At 50.0% G+C, this 18,686-nt stretch overlaps 7 protein-coding genes across 7 annotated transcripts; 3 read left to right on the top strand and 4 right to left on the bottom strand.

The window, feature by feature from the left end:
- Positions 1-68: 68 nt before the first annotated feature.
- Positions 69-1,846, bottom strand: HO173_004409 (uncharacterized protein; the record flags this gene model as incomplete). Its single annotated transcript, XM_037306333.1, has 3 exons — positions 69-1,389; positions 1,447-1,615; positions 1,672-1,846. 3 exons carry the CDS (start codon positions 1,844-1,846, stop codon positions 69-71), a joined length of 1,665 nt encoding a protein of 554 aa, XP_037166843.1.
- Positions 1,847-2,474: 628 nt separating this feature from the next.
- Positions 2,475-4,222, bottom strand: HO173_004408 (uncharacterized protein; the record flags this gene model as incomplete). Its single annotated transcript, XM_037306332.1, has 3 exons — positions 2,475-2,546; positions 2,618-3,193; positions 3,248-4,222. The coding sequence occupies 3 exons, from the start codon at positions 4,220-4,222 to the stop codon at positions 2,475-2,477; spliced, it is 1,623 nt and encodes a 540-aa protein (XP_037166842.1).
- A 1,273-nt stretch (positions 4,223-5,495) lies between these two features.
- Positions 5,496-9,350, bottom strand: HO173_004407 (uncharacterized protein; the record flags this gene model as incomplete). Its single annotated transcript, XM_037306331.1, has 3 exons — positions 5,496-7,181; positions 7,281-8,673; positions 8,728-9,350. The coding sequence occupies 3 exons, from the start codon at positions 9,348-9,350 to the stop codon at positions 5,496-5,498; spliced, it is 3,702 nt and encodes a 1,233-aa protein (XP_037166841.1).
- Positions 9,351-11,087: 1,737 nt separating this feature from the next.
- HO173_004406 (uncharacterized protein) lies at positions 11,088-12,302 on the bottom strand (the record flags this gene model as incomplete). The annotated part of the gene is made up of 1 exon (XM_037306330.1): positions 11,088-12,302. One exon carries the CDS (start codon positions 12,300-12,302, stop codon positions 11,088-11,090), a length of 1,215 nt encoding a protein of 404 aa, XP_037166840.1.
- Positions 12,303-13,032: 730 nt separating this feature from the next.
- Positions 13,033-14,900, top strand: HO173_004405 (uncharacterized protein; the record flags this gene model as incomplete). Its single annotated transcript, XM_037306329.1, has 2 exons — positions 13,033-14,126; positions 14,180-14,900. The coding sequence occupies 2 exons, from the start codon at positions 13,033-13,035 to the stop codon at positions 14,898-14,900; spliced, it is 1,815 nt and encodes a 604-aa protein (XP_037166839.1).
- A 119-nt stretch (positions 14,901-15,019) lies between these two features.
- Positions 15,020-15,598, top strand: HO173_004404 (uncharacterized protein; the record flags this gene model as incomplete). The annotated part of the gene is made up of 1 exon (XM_037306328.1): positions 15,020-15,598. The coding sequence occupies one exon, from the start codon at positions 15,020-15,022 to the stop codon at positions 15,596-15,598; it is 579 nt and encodes a 192-aa protein (XP_037166838.1).
- A 1,235-nt stretch (positions 15,599-16,833) lies between these two features.
- Positions 16,834-18,045, top strand: HO173_004403 (uncharacterized protein; the record flags this gene model as incomplete). The annotated part of the gene is made up of 1 exon (XM_037306327.1): positions 16,834-18,045. One exon carries the CDS (start codon positions 16,834-16,836, stop codon positions 18,043-18,045), a length of 1,212 nt encoding a protein of 403 aa, XP_037166837.1.
- Positions 18,046-18,686: the final 641 nt, after the last annotated feature.

Below are 18,686 nucleotides of genomic sequence, written 5' to 3'. Positions count from 1 at the left end.
AAATATTACAAAGCCACACATATATATGCATCCAGACGGCAGCAAATCGAAATACATTTTTGGGTTCATCAAGCACCATTTGCAGCACCAGGCATTCTGGTATCTTCAGTCTCTTCGGCCTCCTCTTCTAGAGCATCTCTCTTCAGATGCCTACTCTGATGATACACATAGCCTACCAGCACCACACCCACCACAAAAGCGACCACCAACAATATAATATTGACAGGCAGCGGATTCCGATGGAAGACCTTGTGAGTCAGGGCGTCCAGGCCTGACTGCGAGAAATTGAGCAGACCGGCCAGGCAGATGATCAGCCCGTAAACCTTGCCAAATGTTTGGAAGCCGAACACCTTAGCTGCGTAGTCGGAAACGGCGGTGTAGTAAAGGGGCCGGTAGAGAACGAAGAGTACGATATTGCCGTAAGCAGCCCATAGGAATGGCAGAAGACCTAGAACGCCGATCGCTGTAGCCACAAACACGAGTAACGCGAGCGTGAAAGGGGTGCTCGTGTTATCGAGCACAAGGCCAATGAATGGTATACTCAGCACGCCGCCTACTGGTAAAGCGACATCGAAGACATGGTTGACTTGCTCACCCAGAGCGTCACTGTGGAGCATGTACTCATACTGAGTTGTGACTGTGGCGACGAAGTAATTAATCCTCGTCATCTGGACGACAGTGAACAAGGCGATGAAAATAAACCAGGGAGTCATGATCTGTTGCATAGCCGAGCGACCGTGTAGAGCACCCCACACGCCACTGATCTGTTTCTTCTTCTCTTCTTCTGTCTGCTGTTTAGTGGCGGATTTGCCGAGAAGAGATGTCGTCTCCGAGACTACGCTTTCTCGATGCTGGCGCCGCCTCACTGTATTCTCAGCATCCGGGTTGGCAGAATCGATCTCCTCGGTCCGTTCCTCCGCCTGAATTATGAGCTCACCAACTGTCTTATAAGAGTTGGCAGGCATTACAAGGATTTGTACAACTAAAATGAAGATAGGAACGACTAGATAAACCAAGAAAAATTTCTGAGGCGTAAATGATCCATGAGACGCCGTATAGATCAATCGATAGAAAAGAAAGACGGCGCTTGATGAGTCGAAAGCGCCGGTAAGCAAGGCGAGGATGAGGCCTGAATGTTGGGGGAAAGTGTTCGAGAGTTGAAAAGAAGAAATGAATATAAAAGGGCCGCCCAGGGCAAGGAAGAGGTACCCCGGAATATATGCATCGAAAGGTAGTTGTGTCGCGAAAGCCATGAGGAGAGTACCGATGGTGAGAAGTATGCTGCCGATGATGCCGCTGATACGGGGGCCGTACCTATCAAGGACGGTACCCACGGGGAGAGCGCAGACGTTTGTTGCTACGGCGGCTGTTGTGAACATGAAATTGAGCCTAGCAGAGTTCCAGCATCAGCAGGATTCATAGCCTTCCCAGTAGCAGAAAGCCTACCGTATTTCCTGCTCGTAGCACGTCGTCCCCAATTCACTACTCCTAAATTCGTCTCTCTCACAGAACTGACTGTAGACCCCCTCCTGAATCAGGACCGGTTTAATCGCTGCATATCCAAATACGACCCCAGCTGCGAAGAGGCAATAGATGACGGCGGTAACAACCTGGACTGCAATCCTTATCCGTCAGCCACGTCTCATTACCTCCAGGTCAACGAGTACTGACATATTCTCTTTATCTTCGAGACTTCAAACGCCCCCATAGGCTCGTCCTTACAGGCCGGCGCTTTGCCGTTGCCCACGGGGTTGAAGGACATATTCTTGTGCTCTGATCTTGCAGGCGAGGAACCTCGCACCACTTGCTCGTAAGAGCTCATAGAGCTGACACGGTGTAGAGACATTTTGGGAGTCCGGATTGGCCAAAAGATGAGAGGGTTCCAAAAGAAGGAAATTCAATTCGAAGTCGCAGACTTGACCCCGCGTTTCTTTTTGTAGGGATTCGGTGGATGGTTGAAAGTCTAATAATCAGAGCAGAGAAATCGACCAAAAGGTCGCAGAGAAAGAGCTTGAAGTGCGCATGATTGAAGCGGGACTCATGAGACTCGAAACCAACAATATTAGTAACACATGATCAGAGTACTCTCATACCGAAGGTTGGAAATCTTTGATCAATCTTTTTCATAGGAAAAGATCAAGAGCAAAACCAGCCGCGGGACCCCACACGGCGGCGGAAAGAAGCCGCCGTCGCCACTCGCCAAGCACAAGAGGGAGTGAGGGAGTGAGGGAGTCTTGGAGTTTTCTCCCCTCAATACACTTACATAGCAAACGGCCATGTCTAAAAGATTGGAAACAGTCGAGATGGTGGAAAGCGAATAAACTCACACGAGATTTCTAAGATGAGTCTTATCAACATGTCCAAGCCATATCAAGCCAACTTGCAGATTGCAGGCAGGCACTGCTCACCAAAACCCCTTCGTTTGTAAAGTCTTCAAAACAGGAACATTGGTGACCAAACTCCCAACCCACATCTCAAGTCTCCCCTTGTGGATGCACAGGGCAAGCACCAGCGCCTTTCGTAACCCACCATTGCCGTATACATGCCTGATCCTGTTGTCAGTCCCTTCGCTATTCACAAGTTACACCCCCCAAAACCGTAAGAGTCGAAGACTTACCCTGTGAAACTTACACAAACACACCAACCTTCCCATCTCATCGCCAACCGCAAATTCCTCGAAGCAAATCACACACTCCTGCACTCCTTCACCATCTTGCCCAACACAGTCCTTTTCACTCGCATGATAGACAAACATGCCTGGCGTCCGCATTCTTTGTTGAAACGATGAGGATGGCATATCAGATGATCCGGATGACTCTCGGTGCCCGGTAGAGATTGGCCGTGAGCCAGCAGCTTGTGAAGGCGTAGCTGCACTTGCGACTACGGCTGCTGCTGTCGCTACTGAGGCTGGTGGGTGAGATGATCGAGGCCCAGAGGAGGAGAAGTGAGTTGCAATGCACGATTCTACATGACCTTCACGCTCAGCTTCAGAACCATCGGGACCCTTAGGCGGCAGAGCTTGATGGCAGATTGGACATTCGTCTTCTTCTCGCAGTTGAGGCCTGGGGGCGGGTCGCGGACTCGCCATGTCCAAGTCAGGGAGAGGGCGGTAGCGGGATGATGATGGGATAGGGCCCAGTGATGCATGGTGACGATGGTGGGGACGGTTTTGAAGGAGCGATGCAAGATGGCGCTTGAGATGTCAGCTCATGTCGGTCATGATCACTGATCCTTTTTGTAGACTTACCTGATGCGCTGTTTGATCAGGCGCTGAGCCGTATACCGAGGAATATCCTGGCAGAGACATGGGAGAGCCCACCAGTCGTGATGCATGACTGTGGCGTCTATTTGTAGATGAGCCCGGGGTAGGAGGTGTGAGTGCTGCAAGAGGTGCGATGCCATCAAACCTGGAAGCATTGTTTGACCGGTATTCAGAGCGGCCTGAGGACACTGTTCTACTCAGCGTCGGCACTTGGTCGTCTCCTGAAGATGAGAAGCATGGTATTGTAGGTAATTGCTGATTTGGGCCTGTATTATCTGGTGTGGGAAAGGAATCGAAGGTATGACGGGCCGTCGAGAGATATGGAAGATGAGGCAAGGGATTTGGATCTGGCACGCAGGGGTTGCATAATCTAACTTCTTGGCCACCACCGAGAGCAGGGTCAATCCTGTACTCTGAACTCTGCGGGCGTTCTTCAAGGTTCACCACCTCTCCAGGAGTATCGTCATCGCTAGTAAGATCAACAACCTCAACCCCAGCGTTGTTTGCAGTGCTTGGGCTCGGGGTAGCATCTTCGGGTGGATGGACGATGAATTGTCGAGGTATCGTGATCCGATGAGGAGAGCAATTCGCGCACACCACCCTTCCACACTTCCTGCAATGATGTTTTCTATACCAAAAGCTAAAAGTCGTTCCGCAAATTGGGCATTTGGACACCCCAGCATCGGGCTCCCACTGGGGAAGAGTGATTTCTCGACTTCCTCGATTTGGCAAAGAGTCTAAACTCGGCCGTCGAGGTAAGGCTCGCTCTGTAGCTCTTTGCGTAGGAGGACTGTTCAAGGTGGTCGAGGTGACAAACATGGGTCGGTCATTGCCCGGTTGCGTAATGCTTTGCCTCGAGCGAGAGCTGCCAGGGTGCACAAATGATATGCCACTAGACGACCTTCTCCTCGAATGCTCCTCCGCGTATTCCGAGAGCCTTTTTCTTCTATCCGCAGCCATGATCGCCGCCCGGCTTGCAGCCAATTGAGTCCGATTCAAAGGGTCCTGCCTACTACTCGATGGCTGCCTAAGCATGTCCATGCATGTCTCTCTTTCTGCCGATGCAGCTTCTGTAGATATCCTGCTCTTTGATTTTAAGCCACTTGATAGCACATCCCCGTCACTATGCCCTCTTCTCAAAGCATCTCCATTCCGACCATCATTTGGTCCCTGGCGGTCAACTGTACTGTTGGCCGAGGTGGTCCGAGGATGTTGTAAGTTTGGACGATGAGAGGGCGTAGAGCTTGAATTGCTGAAAGACGGGTCCATCAAGTATTTCGAGGCCAATCTAGGCCTCTTGTAAGGGCGTTCCCCAGACGGTGGAATGTTCCTCAAACTTGCCCTCGCACAGTGGCGGTGATGGTTATCCAGCTTGTTGTTTTTCGGAATAATGACGACAGATACCAGGAAGAACCTTGGAGGACGAGGGCCAGGCTGCAGAGGAAGGACTTCGTGAGCGCTGACTTCGGTAGTCTAACGGGAGGGCGGTGAAGTTTCAAGATGCGCAAAGATGGCAGCAGAGGTAGTTGTAATAAGAAGCCTTTGTCGGCGTGTTGATACTCGAATACTCTATAAGGATAGGTTGATTGGTCGTTCAAGGCCTAGAGCGAAACAATAGATATTAGGGAATGGTGTGAGCCGTCATAACAACCATCAATTGACTCGCAATTTGCATTGGGATTCTTGATGATGGACGAGCCCAAGTTGATTCCTATTGCAGGAGTCGAGTGATATTGGGAGTTCTCGCCATGTGAAGGAATCGCGCAACCTCGTGGCGGCTACAAAGACGGCACGCGACCCTCGGACCCCTTTTCTCCATAATCACATCAAACAAAGCAAAGGAACGTTACTTTCACATGCTTGGAGCTCACAGTGACCTGTGGAAGTAGACGATCCGAATGCGTGAGCATTATGTGGGTATTGTTGTAAGCAGCGTCTTCGACCCTCTCTAGTTTCATGCTCTGAGCAAAGCTCAAGCTGTTTATTATACACATTCAGTGTCTATTCTACAGTCTTTTCCTCACTCAGTCATTGCCCTTTGTCCATCGCGCATACTATAAAAATGATAACGCCAGCCAGTGATTCGTAGCCACATGCAACGCTAATATATGCTCGACTTCTGCCTCGAGGAAACAAGGCCACCGCACCTTTGCGTTTACAATGATAAAAAGAAACAGAAACTCGGTTCGCACCCAATCTATGGGATAATGTGACGCCGAGGGAATGAGCTGGCCTAGAAAGCATGAGCTTGCTGGGCATCAGGACTGACACTCCTTTGATCAGGGTCGTCAACGAGCTCAGCGCTTGAGCCCAGCATTGATGGGCCATCCGAATTTGCAGTGTGGATATTGTCGCTGGCTCGATGTTGCTGCACATAACCCATGCTTGTGGGCCGATCGAGCTGTTGAAAACCGGGAGCCAGAGAGCCAAGTACAGATGAAGAGTGTCTCGCATGCTGAGCGTATCCAGCCTCATCAGTTTCTCGGGTTCCTGGTGAGAACATGCTGGAGTTCATTGAATCCCCACCTGCTGATAGTTGGGTGCCTTGGGAAGGTGAGGTGGCATGATGAGAATAGAAAGGAAAGCGCTTGCTGTTGTCTTCTGGTGGCTGCAAACGCTGGTGGGCAGAAATTTTGGGAGTGATTGGTGGAGAAGGCGCTACTGTTGATAGCCTGGCACCGAACTTCTCCAAATCTGTTGAAGAGTCGCGTCTGGAACTCTTTCGTGGTATGCTCGGTCTGGTGCTTCTCCGCGTACTCTCACGAGTGGGTCTTGAGCTTGCCTTAGACGCAATTCGACTTGGCAGCTCTATACCTCCTGGGGTTTCGATATTTGGTAGGGTAGGCGGAAATTGTGAGATTTGACTTTCTCGATTCGGCCGCCAGTCTTCATCCGAAAGAGATCTGTCGTCACCCTCGTCGTCTTCGCTGCTCACAGGGCTTTCTTCGTCAGGCAGATGCCTGGTACCAGCCCCAATTGCATCTCCTTGATCGCTCAGGGCAAGGTCACGAGATCTCTCTGGCTGGTTGACACCGGGTTCATCCAAGTAACGAACTTCTTCACCCGGTATAATTGCACCTGAAGGTGTTTGTCTTCCCATAGGCGGCGCTCTTGAACTCCTGACGACCTCGAAACCCTTCCCTTTCTCTTTGGTCTTGCCACCAAATAGACTCTTGATCCAGCCGGAGGCAGATATCACAGGCCCAGTCGGATCAGCGGGGCCCGTCTTCAGCCTTCGAGTTGGCTGGTTCGATAGAGCAGGTCCTCTCACGCCGTAGTAGAAGTCAACTTCTCTTGTTGCGTAGTCAGTCTTGGATTGCCGTGGTTCTTCCGCATCAGAGTCAGAACGATCACGAGCCCCGCTCAAATGAGCTGGGATTGGTGTATCACGTCCAGATGCTGATGGGCCTTCTGTTGGCTGAGGGGATCCTTCCAGGTCAGGGCTGTGGTGACTCCACCGCCTGTTGGCCCAGTCAGGACTTCCCCACGAACCTCGAGTACGCTCTTGCGGAGAATTCGCATCCATGGTCGTCCTTCTCTGTCTCGGTGGGCGATAATACGGATCGGCCGTTTCAGCATTTCTCAGATTGACTATACCACCCGCTGTTGCTCCGTGGCCTGCAGCTTGGCTGCCACCTGGAACATAAGAAAAGGCGCTCGCCCCTCCAGATATTGGGGTTTCTCCTGCACCACCAGCGCTGACCGAGTCAAGCCCAACACTCGTGCGGTTATCGCTAGTACCTTGCCTGTTCAAAAGAATTGCTGAGCTCCCTGACATGCTTCGAGATCGACCTCCGTTCCACTGTAAAGACTTCTGGTCTGATTCCTGGGCTAGTATAGCCGCGTCAGAGGTTACGCTTTGACGTGCTCGGCCACTACGCCGAGGGTTTCTTCGGGAGAGTTGACGCATTCCGAAGACCTAAATAATGCGCGAAGAGTGAGTGCTGTAATCAGGAGAATCGTACCAATCTTGGGAATTGACGAGCAACAAAGTTCATCAAGGACTGGATGGACGCACCTTGACCAGTCCTCCTCTGGCAGCCCCTCCACCAACGCCCTCTTCACCTCCTGCACCAGCCAATCTTGCGAGAACCTCGATTAGAGTTTGACATGCATTGAGGAAGAAGCCAAATACCAGCACAATGGCGTGCATGAGAAGGATGATGTAGCCTATCCAACCTCTGGGTGCATCTTTGACACCTAAAGAGGGCAAGAATGCCACACTTAGAAGGACCGTTAGAAGTCTGACGACGGCGAAAAAGGTGTGAAACGCGTTCATGGACGTTGGAGAGTGGAATGGCCGAAAAGCGTTCAGGGTGAGTATGTTGATGACTTCGCAAATTGCGAGTAAAACCAGTTGAGCGATCCCGGACGGTTGAACGGCACCGATTGCTATTCCTCGAATGAAGGTCAACATGACAGGGACCAGGGCAAAGGTAGCTGCGTTGTCCGAGTACGTGTTATACAAGGGCCCATAGAGCAAGACCGTAGGGAGATCGTCGAACAAATACGATCGCGGACGAGTAGTCGCTATCAACCACAGGAGAAAACCTGCAAAGCCTATAAGGGCAACAAGCAGGACTGTTGCAAACCCTACTGTGGAGCCTGGAGAGTGTCCCGCGATGACTAGCTGGAAAGTCGAGAGCGCCACAATAGGTAGCAGAAAATAGTTGAATACAACCCGGATTGCATTACCAAGACTGAAAGGCAGGTTCTTTTGCCGAAGGTCTTCTTCTCGTGTATCCGAGATGAATCGATAAGCCCAACGGCAAGCGAAACCGATCTGTATCAGGGTGACAACAGACACCACGATGACTAGAAGCCATATTACCATACCAGCCCATATATCCTTATCTGCGGTCATTCCTACCAATTGACTCATCCTATCAAGTCCATAGGATCCGTTGGCCACATATATTCCATCGAGGAGGCTTTGGGAACCGCTGCCGTGCGTGACGAAACTCTCATTGAACATGAGTGCAGACCAGCTCACTTGGCTTACCACAGGCTGGTAAAATCCTGGGTAATTCAGGCTCAAAGATCCTATCAGGACGATGAACTGGATATACTGTAGACAATCTCCGAAGCCGGGAGTCACCAGTCGTAGAAGATCGTCATCTCTGCCGTAGTTGCTTGTGAACTTGAAGACATCGGTAGAACCCCAAGGGCTGAAAATTGCCGCGGTGGCTGTTGCAATGGCAACCAGAATGAGGACGACAAGCGGCAGGTAGGTGAGGGTCCTGCTGATAGTGTGCCCTAAATCTGGAGTTACGCTGGCTTCTATGCACGCCAGCGGGTCGGCATGTGGGTCTCCGGACTTGAGCCTAAGGAAGGTGTTGATTGAGGTGAATGCATAGCTCGAATACAGATCGTGCGCGGCAGTAATCCCAGGAAGCTCGGATATGTTGCTTCTTCAGGCAAGATGATTAGTACTCGTGGTTTTGGGGATGAGAAAGAGGACCTACTCAGTGCCGTTGAAATTGAAGACTGGGGCAACTGGACATGCTGTCACAGACGAAGTGTTGCAAAATCTCGCAGCGTCAGGAGCATAGGGTGTGTAGTCCAGCACATTGAATTCCGTCGTGAAAGTGGTATACAGCGCGTCTGGACCTGAACCATAGACATCTGGAATTTTGCCAACCGTATCATTCGGATTCGTCCACTGCGGGTCCGTCTGACTAGGATACGGCTGCTGGGTAGCAATTCCAGCGACGTTGCCATAAGCAGTAACATTGAGATTGTAGCTCTTCGCACTCGTATTAAAAGTGGCCCAGACGAATAGTGGCACAAATTGTAGAGTCTCCGGGTTGTTTGAGTTGATGGTATCCGGACTCAAGCAGTTGCCAAAATTAATGAACGCGGCAGTCGAAAGTCTGATAGGTAGGAAAAGTGCCAGTAACACCGTTCGCAGGATGTTAAAAGTGGAAGGCGTATCCTGGCAACTGCGTGTCTTCCATGGTGGTCGTCTTGGTAATATATCGCATGGCCATGGCAGCTTCTGGCTCTTCCTTGACTGTCCTTTCGCCTCTGCGGTTGCCATCAAGCCCTGCGTGTATTGCAATTGTGCGTCCCATGATGCCTCGCCCATTCGCGCAGGATAGTGCTTTTGACCATGCCACCAGGTCTCTGAGGCCATAGCCTTCACCCCTCCATCGACAGCATATATTAGTCACGATTTGCAGGCCTCTTAGATCTCTGGTATACTGTGTGTATTGAATCGATGGTTGGTTTGAGAGGAGAAGGACCGCTGAGTGGTAAGGCGATGGATCGACAGGTGAGGCGGAAGCGAGAGAGCTGATTCGAGGAAACAGTGCTGCGGTCGCAAATGAGAGTCTCAAAACAGGATTATCTAGTTTGGAATACTCGTGGTGGGCAGGCTGAAACGGGAGGGATTGGGGTGGTAAAAAGTAGACGTTGGACTTCGCGGGGTGAATTGATTCTTGAGATGCGAGGTTCGGGAAAAGTGAGGATCGCCTGGCCCGTTGCTTACGAGAGAGTAAATGGAGACTTTTTGGGGGCTCTCTTGAATCGCATCTATAAATCTGCTACAGTACGTGCGCCTATGTCACAGTCCTTTTGGGCTTCCTCTTCAACAGCCTGTGAAGCTGGAATTTGTTCCAAACAGTTATTGTTGTCTTGTGCGGAATGGTGAGAGTAGTCGAAGAGACTGATACGAGTATCATGCAGATCATTCTATTTCTAGACCTTGTTCCGCTTCCCTTACGGTCAACAACCATCCAGCAATAGCTATGTCTTGGGATGTCCTGAAGCATGTCATACTATCTTGACGTCTGATAGGCACGCCGAAGGAAGCTCAAGCGTATGACTTGCAGAGGCAGTCAGTCCCACACCGATGGTGCCGGGCTCCCAGTAGAAATGCCTGGCAAACATGCCGGAGATATGTCCGTCTCGAACATATACTGTACAGATCTATGCACCTGGTCCAAAATTTGGTGTGCGCGTCTCAAGCCAACCCAATGACTCGAGAAATCCGAAAGCCGGGCCATGTGTGCGAGTGCGGGTTTCTCCCTGCCACGCTTACATGCGCATGCAGCTTTCCCCGTTGGAGTTTCACAACAACTGTCCGAAACTAATGACTTCCACTTGTTGATCGTTGATCTTGAAGTTTCGGCAGAGAATTCAAAACGGCATTAGACAACAGCGTAATGTTTGGTTCTTCCTTGATGTCACCGTAGAATGTTGCTTCAATGAGAATTGCTGCAATACCCAGAAAGGCGTTCGAGGTGGAACAAAAGTTTGAAACCGATTCCGTGTCGACTTATGTAGACGTGAGTACCGTAGTGGTGGTAGGAAGAAGCGTTCATGTATATTGTCTACGGGGAAGAGTCTCATTCTCCGTCTACATCAAAATGCTATATATATTAGCAGTTTGCTTGAAAGGGATATAGAGGTCGGCCCCACAAGTCCTGCATAGCACTAGTAGCAGCCCTAGCCCTACTTCCGGAAGGCAGCCCTATAGGTAAGATTAGTCGGGACGGTATCCGACATCTGAACCCTTTTCTCATATGGTGATATGCCGGACTTTTCTCTATCTTATATCAAACGTCCTGCACATGCGCTAAAACTCTTAGCATGCTGAACACTGGTTGATTCTTCTATGAGATTGTATTCGCGTCACTGTTCACCAGCATCAAGATCATTGACATTACTATCGATAGAGCTTGAGTTCAAGCTCAATTCCCACTGCTATTCCCAGGCTCACCAGCCTGTCGTCCTCAAGAATCAATACACCTCAAATAACCTGAACAGCATTGCCCTTCTATAAAACTAGAAGCGCAAGACCAGAAGATTCTTGCTCATCTCTTCACGCAAGTCGATCCTCCAGACGACCACCCAGCTCGCTGTGAAAAGCCTCTGGCGTGATGCTTTGTGATACCCCTCTCCATTCAAGCTCCAATCCATGCGGTACTAGCTGCTTCAGCATCTCTTCCAAACTCCTCGGCATCCCGTGGCCAAGGATGGGCGCGCAAACCGCTATGACCTCAACCAACGAGTGATGGACGCCTCCAAGGAGCAGGGCCGCCATCGTAAGCCTCAACTCTGGCAGCTTCTCTCGAGGTCCGCCAAGGACTAGCCACAGATTTGAGTAACGATACGCTGTTCCCGATGGTCCGCTAGTTGTGAACAGACCTTTGTTGGTACAGTCCACCACGAAAGGGTCCTGCCCTGCCAGCGTGTACTTGTATGCTCCACACTCGTACGGTAAGCGTTTATCGGCATGCGAAGCGAGTGTCGCGTCGACCCCGAAGAGAGCTTTCAGCTCAAAATCTGAGATTGGGGGCCCGTAGCAATCACGCACACGCCAATGTGTCCGCCAGAGCTGTTTGGTAAATTCTCCAAGCTGTCCACCGTCTTCAGGGGCTACGCGTTCCCTCCCTACCGGCTTCCAGACCTCACGGAGATGCTCGGGTGGAGACAGAATTTCATCCGTGTCGCCAAAAGCTGCGATCGCAACAAACTTGTCTACTTCGCTTGGTACAATAACGCCGAGCTTGCCGAGCTCTTGCAGGAAGGAGTTTTCCGAACCCTGATCTGACTCTGAAAGATAGCGCAAAAGAACGCGAAAGGGCCCTAGAAGGCTTCGAATGGTATGAAAAAGTTGTCGTTGGTTTGCCCTTGAACGCAAGTCTCCAAGCTGCATGGTATTAACTCCTGATGGTAGCAGCTCTGGTCGTCTGCGTTCCACAAAGATGAAGAATCGATGCAGCTTCTCAAAAAGCATACGCAATACGGCCGCAGGGAGCGGGTGATTGCCTAAGATCTCGCGCACATCCATCTCCACAACTCTGCTTGTCGTTGTTCGCACCCTCCGGTGCTTGACTATCTGGCATTTGACTGCTGCCGAAATGCTTTCCGAGACAAGAGGTGTAGAGACATTCCAGCGACCTAGAAGCCCTCGTACAGCGTGCTCGTGTTCGATACTGTAATCATCGATATGCGTTCGAGGCTGAGAGGTTGGTGGCTCGGTGTGCTCTCGGAGTCTTTCGAGCTGCTGCTCCAAGATCGAGCGGCTGTCCATTCTAGTTTCTTCAAAGACGTGGCTAACCTAACGAACCAGATATAGCGAGATGCATTCAATCAAATTGTGACCAAGCGGGCAATAGCTTCAGTCAATGACGCAGATGCTCATGCTTCTTCAAAACCCTCGATTCGAAATGAAGACCTTCCCAGAAACGACAGAGACCTCTCACAAAAAGACAAAGCGGAAGACAATCTCTTTGTATCCCAATGCATTGTGTCAAGCGGCGATACGCCCTCACGATCTATTCGCAACGTTCGACTGCCATCACCTACTTGCGTGTACTAGTAACACAGGGTTTGCTAGCTCTAGTATCAGGAAACATACGTGCGGCCTTTCCGCACAACGCTAACCGCGTATCATCATAATTGTTTACTGTATGTCAGATCTGGGAGCTTTGGGGGTGTCACCCGCACAATGGACGAGGTCCAAAGTCCTTAGTGCGATTATCTCAACTTCTTTGTAATTCCAACAATGCTTTTGTTCTTCATATCCCGCACCTTTGTGTGCTGCACGCAGTTGGTATGTATAGGGCCCAACAGCTTTATCGTACTGAAGACTGCTGGTTACCCTCTGTTAGAGTAAACTCTATTCAAACAGTCCGGCTCGATAGAGACTGAAGATTTGATTGAACGCCAAAATAGCTCACGACTCCAAAAAATCAAGTTCCTTGCCATTCTTTCCTAATTTAGTTTCGAGGATTCAAGATTACCGTTCCCCACTCGGAACGATGCATGCGACCATGTTCGAAGATCGACCTTCGTGCTTTTTTCGAGGCCATGCCATCACGGCAATTTTTGAAGAAGTCGCCTCTGAAAACCCAGAGAAGCTCGCTCTAGTCAGTCGTTGCGGAACTTTGAGCTACGCCGGCTTGAACGAGCGAGTCAATCAGCTCGCACGTCACCTACGCTCTCTGGGAATCGGTCTAGAGTGTGTAGTTGCTGTTGCTTTGGAAAGGGGAATCGAATACGTTGTTGCCATGCTTGCGAGCTGGAAAATTGGTGCTACGTATCTACCGCTTGACCAATCACTGCCCGCTAAGAGAATGCAATATATGATTTCGGACAGTGGAATTTCCTGTCTTGTCACCGTCAAGAAAATCATCGAGGAGAAGTCTCTCAAATTGAAGGCTGGAACGACCATATGCCTAGACGAAGAAGAACTCATTGATAGGCTGAGGGCATATCCTAGCGCGGACATGTCATCTGTAGCGTATCATGACAATCTGGCATACATCATTTATACTTCCGGTACGACTGGGAATCCCAAAGGTGTCGCTATTACGCATGGAAGTGTCTTCAATCTGGTTGATGATATTCGACAGAGTCGCGAAATCGAGCCTTCCGATCGAGTGTTGCTATTTTCGCCTTTCTGCTTCGACGCTTCGATACGAGACATCAACGGCGCACTGGTGCTAGGTGCTTCGTTGTATGTCCCAGAAGAAGAGGAAATCCTCCCCGGCAATCTCGTGAAGACCATTGCGCAGCATCGAATCACCAACTCAGTCATCACCCCCTCGGTCCTCCGGACCTGCACGTTGGAACACCTGCCAGACTTCAAGACCATTGTTCTTGCTGGTGAAGCCGCTGACGCGTCTCTCATCAGGACTTGGGGTGCGGGGAGGAAATTGATCAATGCTTATGGTCCTACAGAAGCCACTGTCTGCAGTACGAAGCGGGTGTACTATGACGGCCAAATCCCGTCGGGGTGCTCTGCATCAGTGATTGGAAACCCAATATTGAACACAATTATCAGCATTCTTGATGATGACGATATTCCTGTTAACATGGCGAAGTTGGCGAGATATGCGCTACGGGGCCCGGAGTCAGTCGCCCTGGCTACCTCAATATGCCACAACTCAACGCTGATCGTTTTAGAGATGACTCATTTTGTCAGTGCCGTTCTTACAAAACCGGGGACCTTGGAAGGATTCTGCCCAACGGAGAGGTCGAGTGCCTTGGACGCAAGGCTTGCACGAGGCAGATCAAATTGAACGGACAACGTATAGAGCTGGAAGAAGTCGAAAACGTCATACGCAGCACTTTCAATGTCCTTGACGTGGTAGTAATTTCACAAGGAGTGGCGACAATTCGCAGCTTATGCGCATACGTGGTGCCTGCACATGAGGGCTCGACAGTCAACAGAGAGGCACTCACAGCGCATTTGAAAGAGCTCATGAGAAAAAACCTGCCTTCTTACAGTATTCCAAGCGTCATAGAAGTCATCGACGCCCTTCCATTATCTGCGAACAAGAAATTGGATATCAAGGCTCTGTCGGACCCGGCGTTCAAAAAAGTTAGGTGTTTTCGTTCTAGTCGCGAGACACTTCTCACACCGCTTGAAAAGAAAATTGCAGCAGCATTACTAGAGGCTCTGGATTTGCCGACAGAGCAAGCTGTGTCGCCCGGAACAACCTACGGGGAGCTGGGTGGCAGCTCACTGCAGGCATCATTGGTCCTACGCCGTCTGAATGGGTCTATTGGCTGCAAGATTCAATTTGGACAATTCTACCGAAGAGATATCTCGATACGTCATCTTGCGGACCTCATATTGGGGAGCAGCAACAGCAAGCAAGCCCACCACCTGACGACCTACTGAAACGAACAATTCTTCCACGTGATATTGTCTACAATGTACGAGCACCTAGATCCTGTCGGCAAGAGTATGTTTTCTTGACAGGTTCTACAGGTTTTCTTGGGAGCCACCTTCTCGCAGAGATGCTAAGTACAGGAAGCACCAGGGTAAGCTGCATCGTCCGCGCCCCAGATAACAGCACCGCATGGAATCGCATCAAAGCTGCTCTCCAGACTTGGGACTTGTGGGAGGCTAGCTTTGGTTCACGTTTCGACGCCTTTTGTGGCGACGTGTGCAAACCGTTCCTCGGTTTAAGCACGAATGAGTATCTGTATCTTGCAAGACAAGTCGACACAATATACCACTCCGCGGCTGCCGTCAGCTTAATAGCGCCCTTCGCCGAGCTGGAAGAAGCGAATATCACCGGCACCATTGAGATCCTCCGATTTGCCAGCACCCTTACTCAAAAGCGGCTGACTTACATCTCAACCCTCGCCGTATTCTTTGGCATCGGCAATAAAGTTCACTGCGGAATTGAAGTCCCCGTCAACAACCTGCAGTCTGGCATCGTGACAGGATATGCACAGTCCAAATGGGTGTCCGAGCAGCTGGTACTTGAATATGCAAGATTGGGCGGACATGCTTTTGTCCTTCGACGGGTCGTCTGCTCGGCAGCACTTGGAACTACAAATGTCCTCGAGATGACTTCACTATCCGTCTAATCGCGTCGATTCTAGAAATGGGGGTCGCACCTAACTTCGACGATATTGGTGGAAAAAGTTGGCAAATTGATCTTACGCCTGTAGATTTTTGTGCTCGGTTAGCCCATCGGTTTTCGTTGCAAAAGAAGACTGGAATTCGGCATATCATCAACAAGGAAACCATTTCATTTGAGGCTATCGTCAAAGCTCTGGGCGAACATATTCAGCGGATGCCTTATCGGCAATGGCTGCAGCTAGTCACCCAGTCCGCGCACCTCGCCCCTTTGAGCTCACTCTTCCACGGGCCGGTCTCGGATCAGGATAGCAGGAGTGTTTTTGAGGTTCTGCTCCAGACGAAAATACTTCGGTACAGCAGCTATGAAGCTACAGTGCCGAAGGACGACACCGATCAGCTCCCGTTGACTATCCAATTGCTCAACAACTATCTGGAAGGAAATCTGGATATCTTTTCCAACAGTAGAAAGTATAATACTCCTAGCGTATAGAACTGAAGTAGCAGTAGCCTCTTATACCATAACTTAGACGTTTTAATGTCCCGTTGTAGGTAAAAGATTTGGCGCCGAAGTCCTGTATGTCAAGGGGGCTCAGGCCCTAACTTCTTGCTCCTTCAGCTTTCGTCTTTCATCCTGAGCTTCCAACGTTCTCCTGCCTGCCCCCACATAATCCTCGCATTAATCGAAAGCGCCCTGTTTCTAGTCATAGAACCGGAGGATTTTCCTGCAGAAGATGCGGCAAGATCGCTTCGTTGACAGCTTCTAAGCCTTCTCATTGGCCGCCTAATCATGATAAGATGACGCTATATGTCTGCTGCTGTATCGAAAATGCAATCACACCTATTCAGTGAACGATCTGATTGTATCGGAATCAGTGTGGGTCGCTACTTTAGGAGTTGAGCTGGAGCTAGTGAGATGTCTTCCTGCATCTATTGTTGTGCTTTATGTCGTCTCGTTTGTTCGTTGTGATCGATTCATTGTCCTTCCTGTGTTGTTTGCTTTAACATTGTCTGTTTTTGTGCTTCACATTGTTTCATTTGTGCTTCGTAGTCGGTACTCTGTACTTTCTTTGTTATTTACTTTGACATTGGACATATCCCTTATTTCATTCTTGCAAACCTTTGAGTGCAATTTTCTTCCGTAAGACGCACTCACATCCTGATACTCGGAAACGACCACGCGCTCGTATCGTCAAAAGACCATTACACACTCACCTCCGCAACAACGATCGTACCTAGCAATATGGCCGCGTCACCTTCACCACTAATCCTCACCGAAGATGAGAGGTATGACCTTATCACATCCAATATTCAGGAGGTCCTCCGCCCTGACATTATTCGGGGAATCCTGCCTGTACGCCCCCTCGAAATTTTCTGGGGTACAGCGACTACAGGTCGCCCACACGCAGCCTATTTCGTTCCTGCCATCAAAATTGCCCAATTTCTCCGTGCTGGCTGCAAAGTCAAGGTTCTTCTCGCCGATTTGCACGGCTTTCTAGACGCCGACAAAGCCCCTGAAGCTACACTAGAGAACCGAGCCCGGTACTATGAGCGTGTCATTGGAGCCTTACTCCAAGCTGTGGGTGTCGGACTCCACAACGTACAATTCGTGCGCGGTAGCTCTTACCAGCTGACTCCAGCATTCTCCCGTGACCTGCTCCGGCTCAGCAAGCGCGTATCGGTGCATGATGCCGTAAAGGCAAGCAGCGAGATTGTCAAATCTATGGGCGAACCCGTTATGGCGGATGGACTCTACCCAATGATGCAGCTGTTGGATGAAGAGTATTTGAGCGTCGACGCAGAGTTTGGCGGCGTTGACCAACGCAAGACATTCGCGCTAGCCAATGACACAATGACCAAAGCGCTAGGGTTCAAGACGTGCGCTCATCTGATGAATCCAATGGTTCCCGGTTTGAGTGGCGGAAAGATGAGTAGCTCAGACCCGAAATCGAAGGTCGATCTATTGGATGATCCGGCAACCATACACAAGAAGATTGCGAAAGCCTACTGTGCACCCGGCAAGATAGAGGGAAATGGTATCTTAGCATTCATCCAGCATGTCTTACTACCGTACTCGCAATTGCAATCTCCAGATGGTAAGACGGCAGCCATTAGTGTGGTTTTGAGAGATCAGACTGAGCCGACCACTTTCAGTTCGTTTGCTGAAGTAACAGAGGCTTATGCAGCGGATTACTTGACACCACAGCTGGCGAAGCAGATTGTTGAGGAGAGTCTGATTAAGCTTACCACCTCGATTCGCCATCAGTTCGACACCGATAAAGAGTGGCAACGTATTGCCGATGCTGCATATAGCAATCTTACGGTATCACCTAGAGGGCAAGACACACAGAAGAAACAGAACAAAAAGGAGAAAAAGGAGAAAAAGGAGAAAAAGGAGAAAAAGGCAAATGGGACTAATCCAACAATCCAAGATGGTGCGGTCGACGATCAGTAGCCATGCCTTTTGTTGGTAAAGCGTGGACTTCGGCCCTCTAGAATAGATAGGCAGTGAGACTCGAGGGACAAAAAATGCGAAAAGTATGGAACCCTAAGTCTTTAGATCCGCATGATAGTGCCTGTCCATTCTTCCTTTTCACCACAGCCTGTCGTACCAAAATAAGATAAAAACTGCTTTCAATGCGTACAAAGAATGGCCCCCTTCAAGGTAACAAATACTGAATTGGAATACTGAATTTCTCCGAGCTCTTGCGGCGGTTCCTTTAAACAGACTGTGCTCTACTGTCAAACTTTTGTATGCTGCTTTAGATTTTCTAACCTACGATGCGAGCTTTCTGACTATAATGCTGACCATCAGCAGGAAGAACCAGAAATCGCCAAATGCAGAGAAGCTCCAAATTACATGTATTCTTGGATTTGGGTCCTACAGATGGAACTGTAGATCGCCGCTGTACACAACATACAAAGATTCAAGTTGGAACAAAGGAACAAAGCAGGGAAGCTTCTGTTCAACACCGCGGCTCTCGTGGCAGGCTCTGAGCCGCGTCCTTGAGATCTAAAGAACAGCGCCCGTGTTGAATACAAAGAAGTCTCTCGGTTGAATAATTTATAAATGCTTGGTTTGTGAACGCTGGATTT

Source organism: Letharia columbiana (assembly GCF_014066305.1).
Source record: "Letharia columbiana isolate WasteWater2 chromosome Unknown Sc0000011_s2, whole genome shotgun sequence".
NCBI classification, from domain to species: Eukaryota; Fungi; Ascomycota; class Lecanoromycetes; order Lecanorales; family Parmeliaceae; genus Letharia; species Letharia columbiana.
The sequence above is the reverse complement of the archived record's forward strand: the minus strand, read 5'-3'. Positions and strand labels throughout refer to the sequence as shown.